At 35.0% G+C, this 20,463-nt stretch overlaps 1 protein-coding gene across 5 annotated transcripts in view; it reads right to left on the bottom strand.

The window, feature by feature from the left end:
- The window catches only part of ASCC3 (activating signal cointegrator 1 complex subunit 3), a 284,849-nt gene that overhangs the window by 155,238 nt on the left and 109,148 nt on the right, over positions 1-20,463 (bottom strand). For all 5 annotated transcript variants that reach the window (XM_080586451.1, XM_080586455.1, XM_080586454.1 and 2 more), the window contains exons 12-13: positions 11,450-11,626; positions 7,423-7,494 (exon numbers count right to left, since the gene is read on the bottom strand). In XM_080586451.1, the coding sequence (XP_080442577.1) occupies positions 7,423-7,494; positions 11,450-11,626 (249 nt within the window). The remainder of the gene's footprint in view (positions 1-7,422; positions 7,495-11,449; positions 11,627-20,463) is intronic.

Below are 20,463 nucleotides of genomic sequence, written 5' to 3'. Positions count from 1 at the left end.
TGACGGTATAAATTCAAGTATAATCTTTTTCTGACCTGTGACATCAACAATACTGATTTGGAAGAATATTAAGTATTAATAATCTGTGTAAGATGATAATTAGAAGTTATTCTAATATTAAAAAATGCATATTATCTCAATATTGTTTCTAAAGAACTAAATGCAGAACAGTGGTATAGAACATTTTAATTAAGCACATACGTTCTAATTAATAGACCAAGTCTGATCTCTACCGAAACTGCATACGAACCATATATTAATTAAGAATTGAACAAGTATCATGGCAGCATTTTGCACATTTAAAAAAAATATCAATCCACATTTAATTTTAAAAGACAAAAGATAAAGATGTCTTAGGTATATCAGGTGCAGTTGTAACAATATTGTAAAAAATGGTAACTGTAAAATGCTAAATGAGGCAGAAGAAACCAGCTAAAACTAAGAAACTAGTTCAAAGTAGAAGAGCAGAAGCTCAGCCACTGACAAGTAGATACTTGAAAAAACACTTTTCTTCAAAAGACTGTTAAGAAAAGTGAACTGAAATAAGCAGAAAATGGGCAGTGTGAAGATCACCACTTGCAGCATCAACAAGTGATGGTTCTGTCTATGGCTGTTCCTTGTTTTCCTTTTCTTGTCCTTCTGTCTTCCTCCACATTTTCAGTCCCAGTGGTAAGACTTCCAGCATGTTAATAACCTCCTATCTCCATTGCATTGAAAATTATCAAAAGCAGTGGAAAATGAGACGCTTGTTTTCTTAAAGAGGATAAAATGTTACAGTAGATGAGAGAATGCCAAAGGCACTCCAAATTGAAAACTGTAATCAGCAACCAAAAGGGCAAATTAGCAAAGCGCATTAGGTAAGGAACCAAGACTAAAACTTAGGTATCTATGGCTGAAGACAGAGTAACAGAGTACTGAAGGTTGGGGGAATGTGAGTGGGAAAGAGGGACACGGAGAGGAAAGTAAGGTGCAGAGAGTAAATACGAGAGACCTGCTGAAACAACAGCAAGGGCAAAGAGCACAGGAATTCTTTTGAAGGTTTAAGTAGTATCAAAGAGAATCAGCTATAATAAGAAAAAAAAAAAGTTGCAGAAACGGACAAGATGAGTAGTCTGGGGAACATGGCAAAAGCATGAGAGGTTTACATGTGCAGTTTGAGGAAGCACTTTCTTCGAAATCTCTCAAAGAATTTCTGCAACACCCCTTCTAAAACATAATGTAAAAATTAAAAACAAAATCCAAAGATACCTTCTGTATTTTCAGGTTTTTAGAGGCTCTTCATTTCACAAAAGTAAAAAGAACAGAAAAAAGAACAGCAAGGTTCTGATCAATTCATAACAGCAGAATTAGTTAAGAGGTGATGGGGACAATGAGAGAAACATATGATCATCTTTTTCTCTCAGTAACCAAGGCAGTGGGATAGGAAAGCAAAAGGTCAGTAACAACAGAAGATATACTGGAAGTGAGCCTATGTAACAACAGAGACGGTTGGAGTCAAGAAGAGCATTTTCCCTCGGATACTAACTTCAGAAAAATGAACCTTGGGAAGTGCAACAGTTTAATATATTTTGGAGAAAGGAATCTAGTGTGGTTAAAATTTACATATCATGTATTTCTGAGGTTTAAAATAAAAAACAACTTAAAAATGATGTTTAAAAAAATGTCACAACTCCTAAAAACACCGTGTTATTCCTCAAATAACAAGTCAAGTAACAAGTTAAGGTTTTTTTCTACCTCATACAATGTGAAGATAAGAACAGTAGGGTATGCATTGTCTGAAACTGGCTAACAATGAAATGTTTCAATTTATTATAAAAACAATATTGATGCATACGGTATTCAGTTGTTGTCTTTGCTGATCTTGCGAGGTTCTCTGCAGGCTTCCTCAACAAGGTGCTACCCACTCCCCAGAACGCTTTGGCACTAGATACCTTTCTTACAGGGCTGTAAAATGTTAAGAAGCCTTTTCAGCTCCATAGCTGAACTACTGCTGCTAATGCCTGTGATTCACTCCTGGAGACTGCCTGACAAGAGACAGCTATAATCATTTTGAGGGAATGATAATTTTTGATGACACAGTCTCAGAGAGAACAGTATTCCGGAAGACAAATGCTGGCAAAAGTACTCTACCTGTAACTGAGTATAGGGTCACATTCTCTGATAAAGCGTGTAATTTTAACATTTTTTTCCCTCTCTTTGTTTAAAGAGTCTTTGGTTTATTAAAAGGTAGAAATAAAACTCCAAAAGTGCAAATCAATCCAAGAGGCTCTAACATACTTGCAGGCAATATAAGAACATAGCAAATTTGAAGTATGACATGAAAACAAATATTCACCAGCTAATACCAAGCACAGAAGGACACTGAGAAAAATCCCTTCTCACTTAACATAGTCTTAAGAGGTAGCATACAACAGAGAAACCTCATAATGAAGACCTACATCGTTAGTAATCCTACAAAAAGTGCACACTGACTTAAAAAGCACCAGGAAACCTTTGGGACATTTTCTGATCTTAATTCTCCAGTCACCATAAAAAGTTTCTATAACAAAACCCCCAGAAAACTCAGTAGGGCAAGCCATTCATCATTACATCTTTCCTCAAGTTAAGCAAGAGGAGAGTTGTGCTATAAGACAAATGTTACAGCTTCAGTTGCATTTGGTAATTCAAAGTGAAGCCTACAAATGAGATATCTCATTAGTTTGAGCAGATGGATCAAAATTAAAGGCTGAATCACCAACTCTTAATTTCCCAGTAGCCAGAAAGAGCTTGAAGTTTTGCAGAGTATGACTGTTGAAAAATCAACATAAAAAGCTTCTCTCCATCTGTCAAAACACATGTCTGTGGAATGCAACTACCTCCTACCAGCCTTAGTCTTAAAAAATGAAGACACACGTACATCTATTAAAACACATGAACATACAACTTCAGTCAAGCATCACACTATAACCTATAATATGACAGTGGCACATCAGCATGACTTCCATAAGACTAAATTACTCCTTTTTAGCATGGTAGAATTCTTTCAAAATGAGTTAACAGAACAGTAGGTAAACAACTGTTGGGTTTAATTTATTAACTCATTCAAAATACTCCAGTAAAGAATCTTAAAAAAGACAGCATTGTGAAAGTTTGATGGCCACAGGAGAGCGTACATTAACTCACGGAACTTTAGAAAAGGGAATATATTTTGCTCTGATTCTGGTATTTCTTTCTTGCATAAAGACGAAATATGTGGCTTTTGGTTTTCTGGAGCACTGCTAATGAGATCAGTGCCTGTCATACATTACTGCCTCAAAAGTCAAAAATTTCAAACATTTCCTGAATTCCATTCAGATACACAACTGCTGTAGAAATTTTTATGAAGTACCTGGGGAGAGGATGTGAGCCTCATAAAATTCAACAAGGCCAAGTGCAAGGTCTGACATCTGGGCTGGGGCAATTCCAAGCACAAATACATGCTGGGGAGAGAATGGATTGAGAGCAGCCCTGAGGAGAAGGACCTGGGGACGTTGGTTGACGAGAAGTTCAACATGAGTTGAACTTCACTGTCCGCTTGCAGCCCAGAAAATGAACTGTATTCTGGCCTGCGTCAAAAGAAGCATGGCCAGTGGGGTCAGGGAGATGACTCTTCCCCTCTTCTCTGCTCTTGTAAGACCCCACCTGGAGCACTGTGTTCAGCTCTGGGGCCCCCATCACAAGAAGGACATGGACCTGTCCAGAGGAGAGCCACGACGATGATCAAAGGGCTGGAGCACCCTTCTTGTGGTGACAGGCTGAGAGAATTGGGGTTGCTCATCTTGGAGAAGACTTTGGGGAGGCCATATAGACCATAAAGTAACAGCTGCATAACAGTGTCAGAATGAATGATGCGGCTGTTGCCCTTTCTGGAAACACTACCATTTTCACAGAATCACAGAATGGCCAAGGTTGGAAGGGACCTCTGAAGATCATCTAGTCCAACCCCCCTGCCAAGCAGGATCACCTAGAGCACATTGCATAAGATGGTATCCAAGTGGGGTTTGAATATCTCCAGAGAAGGAGACTCCACAGCCTCTCTGGGCAACCTGTTCCACTGCTCTGTCACCTTTGCAGTAAAGAAGTGCCCCTTCAAATTCAGCTGGAACCTCCCGTGCTTCAGTTTGTGCCCATTGTCTCTCATCCTCTCACTGGGCATGACTGAAAAGAGACCGGCTCCGTCCTCTTGACACCCTCCCCTCAGATATTTATACACTTTGATGAGGTCTCTCCTCAGTCTTCTCTTTTCCAGACTGTAATTTTCTGTGATTCTTGCTCTGACCCTGCACCCAGTGGTGGACTGGATTGCCCCTCTGTGAGTTTTCATCTTTCCTCCTCCCCAAATCTTGTGTAAGGACTTCCTCGCCACAGAGTTTTGCTTGCACTCTGGACTTAGGGAGGCCTTATAGCAGCCTTCCAGTACTTAAAGGGGGCCTACAGGAAAGCTGGGGAGGGACTCTTTTTCAGGGAGTGGAGTGACAGGACAAGTAATGGTTTTAAACTAAAACGGGTAAATTTAGATTAGATATAAGGAAGAAATTATTCACTCGGGGTAGTGAGACACTGGAACAGGTTGCCCAGAGAAGCTGTGGATGCCCCCTCCCTTAAAGTGTTGAAGCCAGGCTGGATGGAGCTTTGGACAACCTGAGCAAGTGGGAGGTGTGCCTGTCCATGTCAGGGGAGTTGGAACTGGATGGGCTTTAAGGTCCCTTCCAACCCAAACCATTCTATGATCCTATGATTTTTCTATTTAGAAACAGCCACAACTGTGTTATAAAGCAAACAAACTGTATACACACATAGCATGAAAATAAACACAAGTTTAAAGGAAAACTTAAAAAAAATTGAAAAAAAAAAGCTATGAGCTACAGAGCAGGACGGTATCAGACTACAGTAAACTTGTACACAAGGCAATGGATTTCTAAAAACAAAAAAATCAGAAGAAGGTGATAACTCTAGAATATCAAATGCTATTCTCAAAATTATGAAAACACACTAAGGGAAAACCTTCCTAGCATAGAATTCATCCTCCACTATGGGGAAGGTATTTCAGTGCAGATATATCTGCCTTTTTTTTTTTTTAAACATCTGCAGTTTGTATAATGATTAGACAGATCATTTATCAGAGCATACTCATTAAAAGTAAAATCCCTCACTTTTACTACCTGATTAAATATTACAAACTATAATTAATTGTATTATGCAATGAGCTGATATGCTTTGTTCTGCATTGTCAAAGACTGCATAGCAGTGTTTTGTATATCATCGTTTCAGGATATGAATGTCTGTTTCATAAGTATGAAGACAAACGTTTTCAATAATTTGAAAAAAGGAAATTAAAAAAATTAAGTTACATAAATGTATATTTAAGAGTTCTGTAACATATCTCAAATGCTGCTCCTTGATATATACACCTGTGCTTGATACAATTGCTTTAAAATATCATTAAACTCATTACCATAACTTTTTGAAATGCCATACTGATTTATGTATTTTTTACTGAATTCAGCTTGCATATACATTCATCATTTAGATAAATTCTTACACTGAATGATCATCAAAGAACAATATTCATACTGAATTTCCACTGCCAGCAATCTATGTTATCTTTGTCACTTTAATCAGCATATTTACCACAGGCTAGTGATAGTCAACATATACCGTACCCAGAACAAACATTTTAAAGCAATGAAAGTGCTTAACATTTACAATCAATTGAATCAAATCAACCAAAGCATTCTGAAATCAAACAGACTTTTATAGAACAAGGGAAATGACACTTCTGCCTTGTCTGAAAATACACTGCTTATTTGGTTGTTGGCTTGGAACATAATTTTCAGAAACTGAGATCAGCAATTGTCTCAGCTAGTGAAACTGTAACATTATGGAGGCTAATGTTCTTCCTGTGACATCTTTCAGCGGCAGCACATGCCTTAAAACACTCGTTTATTCAACTGTGCAGGAACTAAAACCATTCTCAAGGAAAACTATGCGAACTACAAAACATCATCTGCAAGAATTATACAAATTATTGCACTTGAGTCTTTTTTTTTAAAAGTATTATTATTAGATATATTTTTAGATATTTTTCCCCCTCAGTGTGAAGAAAAGAGAGGGGAAGAAAGGTGCAATAAATATTCTGGAACAGCATGCAACTTCCTGTCTGTATTCCAAGCAATGTTAGTTGTTTAGACATATTGAATTAAAGAATCTGCTACTTGTAGCTTCATCTATAGCAAGTGAAAATACACAAAATCATAACAAAAAGTGAAATACAAGCAACTAAAGCTACCTTAGTTTAAGAAATATGGTAAGATGTGAGCATAATTGACAATGAGGAAATAACAAACTCAAGTTCCCTTCGTACTGCCAACAAATGTTGTTAAAAATCTTTACTCTGGCAAATATCAGCTTTCCATATGCAATCTTCATGACTGCATGAAAAGTTTTTTGAATATATCACCAGTAGCTGATATTAGCAAGAGAAGGTAAGTGGTGTTGAACCAGAGGGAGCAGGAAGAGTTATTTGTTGCTGAAGAATTTTATTTTCTCCAAGTCATAAACCAACTGTTCAACTTTTAAAATAACATCATAATCTGATTTTTTTTGTGAAACAGGGAAAATACACAGTTCTTAGCATTACTGTGTGTGAATTTCCCTCCGTTATACATAGATTACTTAGTTTTGTTCCTGCTCTGAACAGGTGCCATACCTGTCACAACTACTGCCTCTCACATTGCTATATTTGCAAAAAACTAACAAAAAGAAGACATCATGTGAGGGTGATCTAGGAGCACAACAATAACAGAATGATAAACTATTCATGCAAAGGTGTTAAGCCCATCATCTCAGTGGAGGGGAATGTCAGATTTGAAAATTCACTGCAGAAACCTCTACTGTAGAGCAAAATGACTACTTCCTTTAATAACAAAAGCAAGACACAAAACCAAGGACATTTCAAATGAGAGATGCTTAGCCCTTGTGCACCGTGTCTTGAACACTGCATAATTCTCACCCCACATCTCCAACAGTATCTCTAGCTAGAATTGGCGAGATATGGGAAATGGTGACAAAAATAACTAGATGCTTTTTTTTTTTTTAAATCATTAAATGTACCTAAGTCTAAGGCGTCTAAGTATCAATCTTTGTCATTTTAAACTCGAGACATAAATATTCATTAGTTATTTTAAGGGATATATGCTAGAAATTTTCACCTTTGGTACAAATGAACATTTCATAGCCTCTTTAGATTTTCTTGCATGCTGATTCTATAAAGTGCTTTTGAGGTTAAAGAAGACCCTTGAAATGACATACCTCAAAAAAAAATCTTTAAAACAACTTTATAATGACCAAAACCAATTTCTTTATGTTTGTTCTGAATGCAAACCAAACCAAAAAAATAAATACCTGGTGTCCAGCCATTATTTGCTTCAGCACATTTTCATAACATACTTCATCCATATGATTTAGCTGCTGCACCTGAAAAGTAAACATCATACCTTATATTAAAATCATTTCTATTTTTCTACATATTTTCTACTACATGTCAAACAAGTAATAGTGATCCATTAAAAAGATTTTTATGCAATTAAATTTATAACATACTGATCCCCATTACTAACAATATTTTATTAATTCACAAATAGATCATGAAAATAAGTAGACAAAACACAAAAAAGGGCAGTGGATATAAGGTTTATTAAGTGACTGTTATTTATTTTAATGACCAAAGAGAGGTAATCCAGTTCCATTCTTTAATTTATCTGTTCCATATATAAGGAATCATACCTCTACTGGATAGTGATGAAGTAATCCATTTAATACATCACCTTACCAAACATCAAATAATTATTTTCATCTTGTATTATATTCATGTAGCATGTACACTGCAGATATACATATCCAAGCAGTTACTGATTCTCAATTTTGTTGTCAGAAAAAAGAACTTTCTTCATAGTTGGGTCACATCTAAGAAACAGTGGGAGTACCATGTACAGGATTTCCAATGATGGATAAATCAAAATGCTTCAGAAAGGTTCCAAAATATAGTTCAGTTTAAAACCAAAAGTATTCTTCAATCTACTCCAAATATACTTCTTTCAATTTTTTTAATGCATCATAACATAAATGGCATGCATATACTTAAGATTGTTCCAAATCAGAATAAATAAATGAAGTTCAAAATCAGAACAGATCAGAACTCCATCCTTCATATTTGCATTAAGGAGAGGAAAGAAGAAAAACATAGCTGTTGTGTGTTTTTTTGACACAAATATTTTGTAAGAAAAAAATATGTAAGAACTAGAAAATGGAAATTTAGCACATCTTGGTGTTATCTAGAATATCTTAAAGTTGTAAAACATAGCTTTAATTGCTTTAATGGGAAGGAGAGAACATTCATATTTGCCATCAACAAGAATAATAGTAAAAATGTGAGAAAGATGGCCATGTGTGCAAGAGACAAATATCCAGTCTAATTGCTCTGAAAATGAGAGGTTAGCACTTCATTTAACTATTTTTCAAATATTTATTTGAAAATTATTAAGAAGTGTAAATAGGCAATGCATAAACACACATATGGACATATATATATACACACATGTACAAACAATTTTACATATTCTTTACATTCATACATAGAGAGGAAAACTAACATGTATAAAGAAAAATAACAACTCTATATAGCCAGAATATTTATCTTCCATTAAAAAAGAAAACAACTTTTAAAATCAAATTAAACTGAGTAGATGATCCATATATATGACATTAATAGATCTTCAAACGAAGAAGCCAAATTTTACTCTTGGTTCCATACGCTGTCAATTTCAACTATTTCCTGGCTACTGTCTATGCCTAATAAGTACACCAAAAGTTATACAACATGTGCTGTGCATATCTAACTCAGCAAGAGCGAGACAGCATCATTATAAATCTCAATTAAGAACACAACTAAAATATGCATGAACGCATATCATAAATAGCCATAATGTTATACATATTCTAGAGAAGAATATAGAGCAATCCCATTTATTCCACACATTTTTGGACAATTGTTATGTAACACTGAAATGCCATGTCACTAAAATTAATTTTAGCTGAGCTTTCACAGACATCCTAAATCATTTTCTGAAGAAGAGATACTTAGGTACTAGCATAAGTATCTTTAGCAGAACCACAGGGAGAAATGCTAGCACCTAAAGCAAGCACTCCCCTCCACTGAGCTTTGCAAGGCTGATTGGGCCTCTTCCAGATCCCTGCACTACCATAGAGAAGCAGTCTAGATGCCAGCAGCAGCTCAGAGAGATTTGGAAGCTTTTGCCTCAGCTTGAGTGAAGCAGGTGCCCTATTATACTACCAGGCTGCTACCAGTCTTTTTAGTAGAATCCAGATCTAAAAAGGATAAATACGCCTAACTTCAGCACCAATTGTTCATAGTGGGATGGGAAACATTTTGGAAATGTATCAAATTCCCATATGCTAAAAGCCTGAGAAAAAACGCTGTGTCCATCTGAAATAGCTAAATGGCTATGGTTTAGAGGATGCTGCTACTGATTGTTGAAGAAGGCTTGCCTGCAGTTTGCATATGAATTGGCAAATCATTCATCTGCTCCAAATTTTTGGAGTTTTTTTTGGACAAAAAATTTTAGAAAGCTATGGCAAAGCATCTACTTCAAGGAACTAACAACTTTCTGTCTCCTTGCTCCTCATCAGTGTGGATACAGACATAGTATTGATTGCATCTGTTGATGTTCTACAAGAATTTTTGATTCTGTGGGTTCTTGCACTACTTTCCTTTCAGATAGACCAGAAGGATACTGATATCAGTAATAACTTGGCAGGTTTAGTATTAATATTATCCTGAAAAGAATCCTTTGTAAAAGAGGTTTAATACTTCTACTTTTCGTTTGCTACAGCATATATTAACCTCATTGCAAAATGTATTTTACTCTATGAAATCTAGAATGGCCTTCTTCTGAGAAGTAAAAAGATAAACTCCTGGCTCATGGCATTACTAAAACAGTCTTCTTTGTCTGCTGTGTATTCACATTTCAGAATAACTACTACCTCCTAATAATAATATTTATGATTATTTCCTAATAATAATATTTATTATTGTGTTTGTCTTGTTTTCTTTTAAGAAAACTTTTTTTTTTTAAAATCATGTTAAATGTCATAAGAGAATCTGTGTAGTACTCTGATTTTTAAATCAGGGATGCATTTTAAAGTGAATACGATTAAATGGAGTCTTTCCTTTTTTCTTACCAGACTACAGTAGAAATAAACAAAATAGACCAATCTACTATTAGGAAAAGATTAAAAAAAAGCAACAGCAAATAATAGTGAAGGCACTTAGTACCATTAATGAAGGTTAAAATATGCAAATTGTGGTAAGTAACATACGGTAAACTAGTCTTGCGTGTATACACATGAAATGGCTCCCTATGGTTGTAAGCTAAAGTTTCTTTCCTGAACTATTTAAATAACCTAGGGGAAAAAAAAAAAGAAAAAAAGAAAAAAAGAAAAATAGAAAAATAACAAAATACTATCATTAAGCTATGCAATTAACTTTTGATCAAAAATGTCTTGATTTCTATTAAATTGAAATCAGAGCAGAATAAGATTTCCTAAAAAGCTGAGCTATAAAATATTATACATCTCTAAGTTACTTGTGCTTTAATTATTGGCTACTGAGATGCATAGGAAATCTTTGCAAAAGCAGTTTATGGAAATGTGTTTGTATTAACGCCTGTATTTAAAGAAGGATTATAATTTGAAGTGTCAAGTGGCATGGCACTTCATTGACCTATGATTTTAATAAGAGTAATATACCTACATGGCCTCAATGCTTCCCCAAATGAACAAGAGCACAAAGAATAAAGAAGCTAATTTGGGGACTATTGTAATGTGTTTTCTATCAAACATGCACATGTGACAGGCAATGGCTTAGGACACTAAGGTTTTCATCAATAACTTATAACCCACTAGTGTTATATTAATGCATATCTCATATCTAGATTTCATAAATGAGTATTTTTCTTATAACATTCCAGTGATTATTCCATAGGCATCCTTACTGGCAAAGTTTCTAGCCAAATGGAAAACTGAAATGAGTAAGGCAGAATAATCAGGTCCTACAGTGATTGCAGTTGAGGGTGATGATTTTTCCCCAATAAATCAAAACTTATTAGTAAACTGGAGGCATCGCAAAACTAGATACCATTGTATCCAGCCACAATAAGGCCTATTTACAGGGACTGCAAACTGAGGAAACAGGATTCTTTAAGCATTTCTCACTGTATCTTTATACAGAATATGCTTCATAAAACAGCTGTAGCATAAAACAAACAAACAAAACAGTACCCCCTACACACACATAGGTGAAGCATGATTAAAACAAATAGCAATCCTTTCTTTGCTTTTCCTGATTCTTTACCTTATTAGTCGTCTTAATTCCTATAAAGGTTTGTCCCAGTGGTACAGGTCGGAAACGGCCATCGAAGTAGAATAGTCCAATGTAGGGATTGACATGCAGAAATGTAGCAACATCAAGATAATTGGGTAATGTAGCTGAAAGACCCAAGATCCTAATCATACTTTGTGTAGACTCAACCTATAAAAAAAACAACAAACAAACAAACAAAAAAACCAGAAAACCTGTAAATAATCCAAGTGTGTTATAATAGAAGACATCAAGCACAGTAAGAGTTTTAAAACATCCCTTATGCAATAATAACATGAAAGAAGCATTTAATATATAAAAAAGGTGAACAATAGATATGAGCTAGTGATTATCCTGTATTGAAGGAACCAGAGCACTCTACAATTCCATTGAATCTTGCTTATTCATCTCTTTTACCCTGCAAAAAGTTAGTATTCATTAACTGACATGGAGGAACAAGAACAGTAACACTGGCTTGTTAAGAAGGAATTGTACAATTTACAGGCAAAACTAGGACAGATAATTTGGCATCATTTCTTTCTTAGTTGAATTCACACACTTCTGAAATAAAAAACAACGTAATTTGTGTCATTTCTCAATCTTGGCTATTGCTTAGATATTTCCACAACTCTCTTAGGCAATCTATTCCAGCTCATCACTATCTGCATTTCTGCAGTATGTATCAGTACTTCTGCAGAACTGAAGATACCAAGAACACCAACAGACATTTTTTCTAGCATTCTTTTTTTTTCTTTTTGTTTGTATTACACACCTTCCCATTTTATAACAGAAATGGTTATTTTATACATATACTCTGTTTCACATAAAAGCTTGCATATTGCATATATTTCCAGATAATTTTCAAAAAGAATGAAAGCAACTAAAACATTTGAATGGGGAAAGAATGCAGGAATTTTCCCATATCTTGCTGGAATATTAAGAGCTGTGTAGGCTGGCTCACAGCTTACTTACTAGTGCAATTATTTAGACATACAGAAATTTTCATCAAAAGACTTTTTTTTATTTTTTTTACAGAGTACAACTGAAGCCACAAACACGGTTCTCAACTTGTCACAAATGCATAAATGTCTCATCTTATGAGTAAGGTTCCTATCTTCTACCCAGCAAAGTTCTGTTCAAAACCCTATGAAACTTAGATACAGGTTTTGAATGACTAAGATGTGCAAGTTAAAGTGAAAGGAAGTCCCATGTTGCAATTAAAACAGAAGAACAAGAAGTTTTCAGAAAAGATTATTAAAAAGTATATGGTCAACGTTCTTAAGGCAGATAAAACAAATGATACCATAATACAGACCTAGGGAATAGTAAGTCCCTATCCCTCCAACTCTACAGATAACAAGCAAAGCAAACCACTGCATTGCTGATAATGGACATATCACACTAAAAATCTGGAAGTTAGACAGTTGACGCAACCAACTAAACACCACAGAAAACCTGCTGACTGACGAACACTTCTTCACTTACACAAAAGAGCAGCTTTGCAGAGGAAAGTTCATGTACAATAAAGTCTTAAATGTAAACTCAAATTCTGAGAGGACGGACTCACAAGAGATTTCATTTTCAAAAGTCTTACATCTGCAGCCAGCATTCGAGAAAGCAGATAAGCAAGTTCATTAACAAAGAAGAATTACTAGAATATAATTTGTTAGATATATTTTTATAGCTTGATTTCCTGATGACCTAAGGGTCATCCTCAATCATACAGTTTTGGAGCACGGGGCTTTTGTTTTTTTTGGTTTTCTGTATGCTCCATCATGGTCTCCCCACGGGCTACAGGTGTGTCTCTATGATCTTGGGTATCACAGGTTTGCTTCTCATACTTTTTTTCCTCACACCTCACTGCTAGGAGCTGTTTTTCTTTTCTTTTTTTTTTTTTTTTAACCCCAAAGTGCCGCCGTTTTGTCTGCACGGCCTAGCCACGCCCTGTGGTGGCACCACTGGAGATGGCTGGAACTGGCACAGGGCAGCCTTCGCCTCTTGCCACAGAAAAGCCCTGCAGCCCCAACCCCTGGCAGTGTCTGGACACAGACACCTCATACAAATGTCTGATTTTCTTAATGCCTATGCAGTTTTTTGAACCTGAATCTGTAAATACAGTAACCACTGATATATTTAATTATCCCATACTTTGTTCACTATCACCTGATAATCAAGTACCTCAATCTGAAAGTGTAACTAAAATCCAATCTACAAAGCATCATTTGATTTTGCTAAATTTAATATATTTCAAATCTTCGAAGAGCCTGAAAAATGTGCTCAGTTCCATTGGAAGGTAGGAAATTATTTCCAGTATTTAAACAATTAACAAGAACTCTGCATAATAACCATGGACTTATGAACTTTTACATCAATTAACTGTTCAGAGTTTTCTTTCAAAACATAACATCTGAAGAACAGTTACAATTTACTGAGACTTTTCACTTTCAAAAACCTCGTAAATAGAAACTGCTTAACTTTACCGATCTGGCAGCTGGCCCTGTGGTCAGGGAACTGGTGAGAATCATAGTCTCAGGTTGGAAGGGACCTTAAAGATCACCTAACTCCAGCCTCCCATCATGGGCAGGGATGCCACCCACTAGATCAGGTTGGCCAGGGCCCCATCCAGCCTGCCCTTGAACACCTCCAGGGATGGGGCATCCACAGCTTCTCTGGGCAACCTGTGCCACTGCCTCACTACCCTTACAGTGAAGAATTTCTTCCTAATGTCAAGTCTAAATCTAACCTCTTTTAGTTTAGGACCATTCCGCCTTGTACTATCATTATTAACCCAAGTAAAGAGTCCTTCTCCATCTTTTTTATAAGACCCTTTTAAGTATTGAAAGGTCACAATGAGGTCTCCCCGAAGCCTTCTCTTCTCCAGGCTGAAACCTGGAGAACCCAGAATTCTAACTGCACCTGAAAACTGCAGCAATCAACACAAGCAAGAACAATTAAAATTACTAATATGTACAACACACTTATAAACAAAGGATATTTTATATTATACCTGTACATATATTTGTGCTTATGGATATAACACCTGCATATTTTTTTCAATAAGTAAAATTTGGAAATTATTTGGACTATTATTTTTCTATTTATGTTAAGCCACAAAAATCATGTCAGAACAATAAAGAAATCAGGTAATAATGTATTTTGCTCTATTTAAATATGAAAACTAACAAAATGTTACTGTAAAGACTATTAATAAGCTAATTCAAACTGTAAAGAAAAATATTCAAAATGAAATTTGGCGCTTTTCCCCTCTAAATTACCCAGTAAGATATAAATTTGCAGCAATTTCTCAGCATCCTTGTTAAGGAACTTTGAGCTTTTTATTTCCAATAGTGTATAACGTAAATAAAGTAGGAGCCTGATAAACAATCATTATTTGCTTCACAGCATTTGGTAAGGTTTGTAAGTTTTTGTTTTGTTTTGTTTTTTTCAGGGTTAGGTAAGTTTATATCTATAATTATTAAAAGAGGTCACTGTTAACTACTATATTAAAGATAACCACTGCCACACATGCCTGAGAAAAAGTGAGATAGCTTATCTAAAACAGGTGAAAGAAGCAGTGGTTAAAGCGTAAGAAAACAGTTTTCAACCTGTCTCAGAATTGCCAGCCTGAGTTGTCAGCATTTAAAAATACTAAGTCTATGAAATTCTAAAAAGACATTTTGCTCAAAAAAAAAAATTTGCCTCATTAATGCCAAACTTCTGTATGAAATTCCCATCCTCAAGTATTTCTTATATAACTCTCAAGTTGAAGCAGCACTGTTAGACTCCAAAGAGATTCAGAAAATAATCACAGAGGATTCATTAAAAGCAAGACTATAACTCAGTGCTCCAAAGTGCAATAAAAGTCCTCTAAATCATTCCATCAATTTATTTAACTTCTTTCAAGGCCATCCAGATAATCATTTTTTTGCCATCTACTTCAGAAGCAAAATAAGGTATGCTTATCCTAACAGCAAAAATGTATCATAACATTTCTCCTAACTATTTTATGCTCATGATATGCAAACTATAAACTAGAACTGTCTGTATATCCTCATGTACATACACAGACTGAGTTTTCTTTATTATTTTAATTATACATGGCAATATACAAACAGCAGTGACCAAAACTGTGCTAAACTTGGAAGTCAGAAAAACAAAACTACCTGAATCTGCAACTACCACATATTGTTTATTTTTTACATTTTACTATGTGATTATGAGTGTCTCAATTACTTATCTTATTCATCTATCCAAGCACTACAAAGATTTTATTTTTGATAATGGCTTTTAGAGTTCTGTGTGTACATTTTCCAACTACTTTCAGACTTCTCCTGTAAAAACAAGTATCAAAATGTTTAGTTTATCTTGTGTGTGCATATACAAAGTGCAAGAGGACACTTTGTAAGTATAATACATTCAAACATTAGTATTTTTCATGTGCCAGATCACTTATTTGGTCCTAGAAGCCCCAGTTACAGAGTGTGCTTAATATATAAGATAGTGGTTTCCTGAAACTGCAGTAAAAATTACTGAAAACATATTTTGAATGATGAAGTTTTCTGTTTACATTCCCTATCACTGTCTGGTGGTGTTCAGCTAAGTGAATTTTCTTCACAACTGGCACAAAATTTCAAATGTTTTAGTCATTACACATGCCTTATTATCTCAGGAAAAAAAAGTGTGAGAAACAATTAGAATTGGCTTTCTTTGGAAAACTGAACCGTCACAGTGTTTACACAACATGTTCTTTGAAAGCTTTACTGTATTTTATTGATTTGATATTACACTTAAAGGAAGAAATAAAATTGCCATAACTACATTTAATTGACATATCTAATTAGTATATCTAATTCAGAAGCATTCATGGTGGCATGTGGAGAATTGACAGCATGTTCACCATACGCATTTGCAAAATGCTATTATCACACCATGAAATTCCATGTATACAGAAAAAATAAACAGAAGATAGCTATCTGTTACCCATTTCCACACTCATTTGAGTTTACACTGTAAATGATATAGGATTAAGTATGGGAAGTACCTGTCTGGACTGTAGATTGATCACAGCAGGTTCATTTTCCTAGTAGATGTGCACATCATCTTATTACATTACAGCCACCACTTGAGAGCATGCAGGGTATGCACAGAGATACTCTTATCTGACTTCTAAAATTTTTCCTGAACTTGTGATCTCAGCAATCTTCCCATTTCCATGTATTAAAATATCACACTCACAGAATTAATTACAATCAAGCTGGAAAGCATATCCCTGATTGTTCAGCTTGAGAACAGAACTAAGTGAAGCAGACAAGTTTACATATTCTCATCTTTGTGCAATTGTACTGTGGTTAGAAATTCATCTGATATTTTCATGACCCAGAATCACTTCAACACACTCCAAAAGTCAGTCTTTATGCCCTTTAGCGGATGTCTATCCACTAAAGATAAGATGTACAGAAAACTAAACACAAGTATTTCTTAGTGTTAAGTCTAGATGTGCAAGAAGATTGATTCATGACTTAGGTTCCTGGGTATCCTGCCTGACTCTCGTTAAGAATGAAGTACTGGGTATGGGATACACATTAGTTAGTAAGATACCCACTAAGACACGTGTAAGTCTCAGCCACTTGCAAGATCTATGATTTTCACATTATCAAAAAAAAAAAAGTGGGGGAGTGGGAGGGGGAGGAATTCTCACAGGGAATTTTGAACATAATTAAAGCCACTTCAAAATGCCTAACAAGGAAGTTTGTTAGAATGTTTCACTAATATTTACTTTTTTTTTTTTTTTTAACTGATTTTTTGTTCACTGCTTAATGAAAGCATTAATAAGTAGTCAATCAGTCCACACAGGTGGTAATTTCCTCATTTTAGGAAAACTAAAAAATGGAAAAAGCAGTAACATAAAAATGATAAAATTACAAAATCAAAAGTGCATAGTAAAAAAGCATCTACTAATACTGCTTTGAAGATTCTACATAGGATGTTATCTACAACTCCGCACAGAATACATGTTACTAGGCAACCATCTAGTTAAGTAATTTTATAAATGAGTTTTACTCTGCTTCCCGTGAACCCTGAGAATACTGTGATCTCAGTTCTCCACTCAGAACATATTAAAAAATCTAGAGGTACTGAAAAAATGTAACCATGCAGAAAGCACTATTATAAGCCATATTATTTTACCTTGGCTAAATATTAAGTATGCAATACTTTGCCTGAAGAAATTACACTTTGAATATACCTATTAAGAGATTTCTATGTCCTGCACAGTGCCATGTCAGTTTTTCTTGAATGACAAAATGCCTTTTCATATACTGCTTACTGTTTTTTTCCCCAAAGAGAAACAAAAAAGAAATATGAAGTCTTCTACAAATCAGTTTAACTGCTTTATTGTATTATCAAAGAGCGTGACAATCATGATTACCTTTTAAACTCCATGGATATACCAGGAAAATGGAAAAATGTTCAACTATCAATCATAAAAAGTGTTGTGCAGAATGACTGCCTGACCACTTCTATGCTAAGTAATAGAAAAGCTTCTGAAGATTCATTCAAATATCTGATCACTAATAATTTCCAAGCAAATGGAGATTGTTTGTTTTTTTTAAATATATTGTTTTTTAAAAGTCATTCTTACACAGCTACAAAGCTGCCAGAAAAGATAACAATATACATCTAGAATTATGTAAGGCATTAATTTTATGATAATTTGACGAACTGATGGGTTTTAAAGAACTTATCATTGAAAAACAGCAATTAAAAAGGGATGCACCTAATTGCTTTCTATGCTCAACTTTACTCAATAATTTTGTCCATGATATGCAGTAAATAAACAAATAACTGGTGACAAGAATAAGAAGAGGTGATTGGTAGAATTAATATAACGGATACATGTGTCAGTCGTAAAGGTAAATGTAGGTTGTCAGTCCCATTCAAATTAAATTTATCTTAATTTAGCTCATTCTAAAATACACCTCAGTAGTTAAATAAGAAACTATTTTCCAGAAACACTCTTATAACAACAAGTGAATCCTGCAGCAACTATTGAAGTACCTGTTTGAAGACTTAATGAACCAGCATCTAAATGCAAGCTCCGAAGATGATGTGTCAGCAAATAAAGTATATGTAATTCTTTAAGGACAGAACTGAATAGCAGGAAGGAGATGCTCGACCTCTGTACGTGCCACAACCAGAACTATCAGAAATTCTATACCCAAGTTAGCTGACATGTTCTAAAAGCAGCTGCAAACATGAGAAAGTTCAGTGAACAAAGCCCCACAATACTATAAGTGGGGAACAAAACATTATAGTACAAGGTTTTGGTAAGGACATCCTGAGAAACCTGATTGGCATATAGAAGGAACATCAAGGGGACAAAAGAATAAAGCAGTCACTCAAGATGAAATGTGAATAACCAAACAAATGCCAATGCCATTATTTATCGATGCATTCTAGTCTCCAAAAACACTTGAACGAACTACAGCCAGCTACTGCTAGAGACAAGACATGGAAACAAAAGAACCTTCCCTCTTCTGACCTCATCAGCTGTTCTTAGATCATTAGCTATCAGCCTTCTTTTAAAATAAATAAAAAAAACAACCAAAATTTTCTTAATCAAAAATGGGATTCCGAAAACATGAGAAGTCCCAAGCAGATAAAAATCCAGCATTTGGCTTTGCATGGGAAACCTCTGAATTTGCTTGCTTCTGATTGTCAAGAGGCACAAGAGGGGGAAAAAAAAAAGAGGTAGAAGAGATAATAAAAAACTAGAGACAATGAAAATGCATCCAGAGCAGGAAAATTGTATGACAGCTCATAGGGAAAATTTCTTAAATAAGGCATCATGAGGAGAGAACGTTATTAGGAAGGAAAGCTCAGAAAGGTAATATGAGAATTGCTAGGGGGAAGGAGAAGAAAAAGAATGATAATTAGAGATGGAGAAAGAAGGGAAGTAAGCAGTGTGACAAAGTTGTGACGAACAGGTAGAAAAGTGCTAGCTAGATCCAACCATTCACATTCTAAATGTAGAATGAAATGTAAGGCTCCTCCTGTCAGCAAAAATATCTTAGGCTCAGTGGGAACTTCCACTTGATCTTCCAGAGGCCATAAAAGCATCACTGTTTCCAAGGAGACTGTGTGTAGTTTGTGGCTATTTAGATAATGAGATAACTGAAAACTAAGTCTAGAAGCAAAACTATGCCCTTTAAGGACACAAAGGTTGGGCAGGATTAGGAGAAGGATTTATGAAACGTTTAGATTTTTACCCGTTTTTAATACTCACTTAAAACTTATCTGCAGAAAAATATGAATAGGTGATAGCATTTATTTCACATTCTAGTGAAATACAGTTATACATATATATATATATATTAAAGGCACTAAGACTTTTGTGTCATCTTGAGGAGCTGACTACAAGAAAAACTAGACAGATCCACCTTAAAATACTGGCCAATTTGCAGTAAAAAACGAAGACAAAACAAAACAATAATAATACACTGCCCCCCCCCCCCCCAATCCCAAAGGAAAATATGTTAATTTAGCAATATTTGGGTCAAGATTAAAATCATAAACGTAATCTAGTCTATCTGTCTCAAATGACTATTGCATTCTAAATTGTGATATTGTTGAAAATAACATTTGCAAACATCTAAGTATAGCTAAGCTGACTATTTTTATTGTTAAACATAGAAGCAGATTCATGAAGTTGCAGGATTGTGATGGTTGCTTATTGTTATTTTTTCTATACTTTTACTGCGTCATAACATGCATTAAAAAGAAAGTAACAAAGAGAAAGCATGATTTTCTGTTTGTGTGAGATGTTATCCTGCATATTGTTTTGGATATTCAGCAATTTCATATTTGAATGAGAAAATATTTAAGGAATTTATTTTTTTGCATTTACTATGATGGTGAGAAATATGCTAAAATATTCCTCTGACCAGCCTGAAGTTTTTTATTTCCAATACTATTGACTCATAAATAAATGAGTTCCATAATTAAATAGC

The sequence above is a fragment of the Anser brachyrhynchus genome, assembly GCF_964034855.1.
Source record: "Anser brachyrhynchus genome assembly, chromosome: 3".
Taxonomy (NCBI): domain Eukaryota; kingdom Metazoa; phylum Chordata; class Aves; order Anseriformes; family Anatidae; genus Anser; species Anser brachyrhynchus.
The sequence above is the reverse complement of the archived record's forward strand: the minus strand, read 5'-3'. Positions and strand labels throughout refer to the sequence as shown.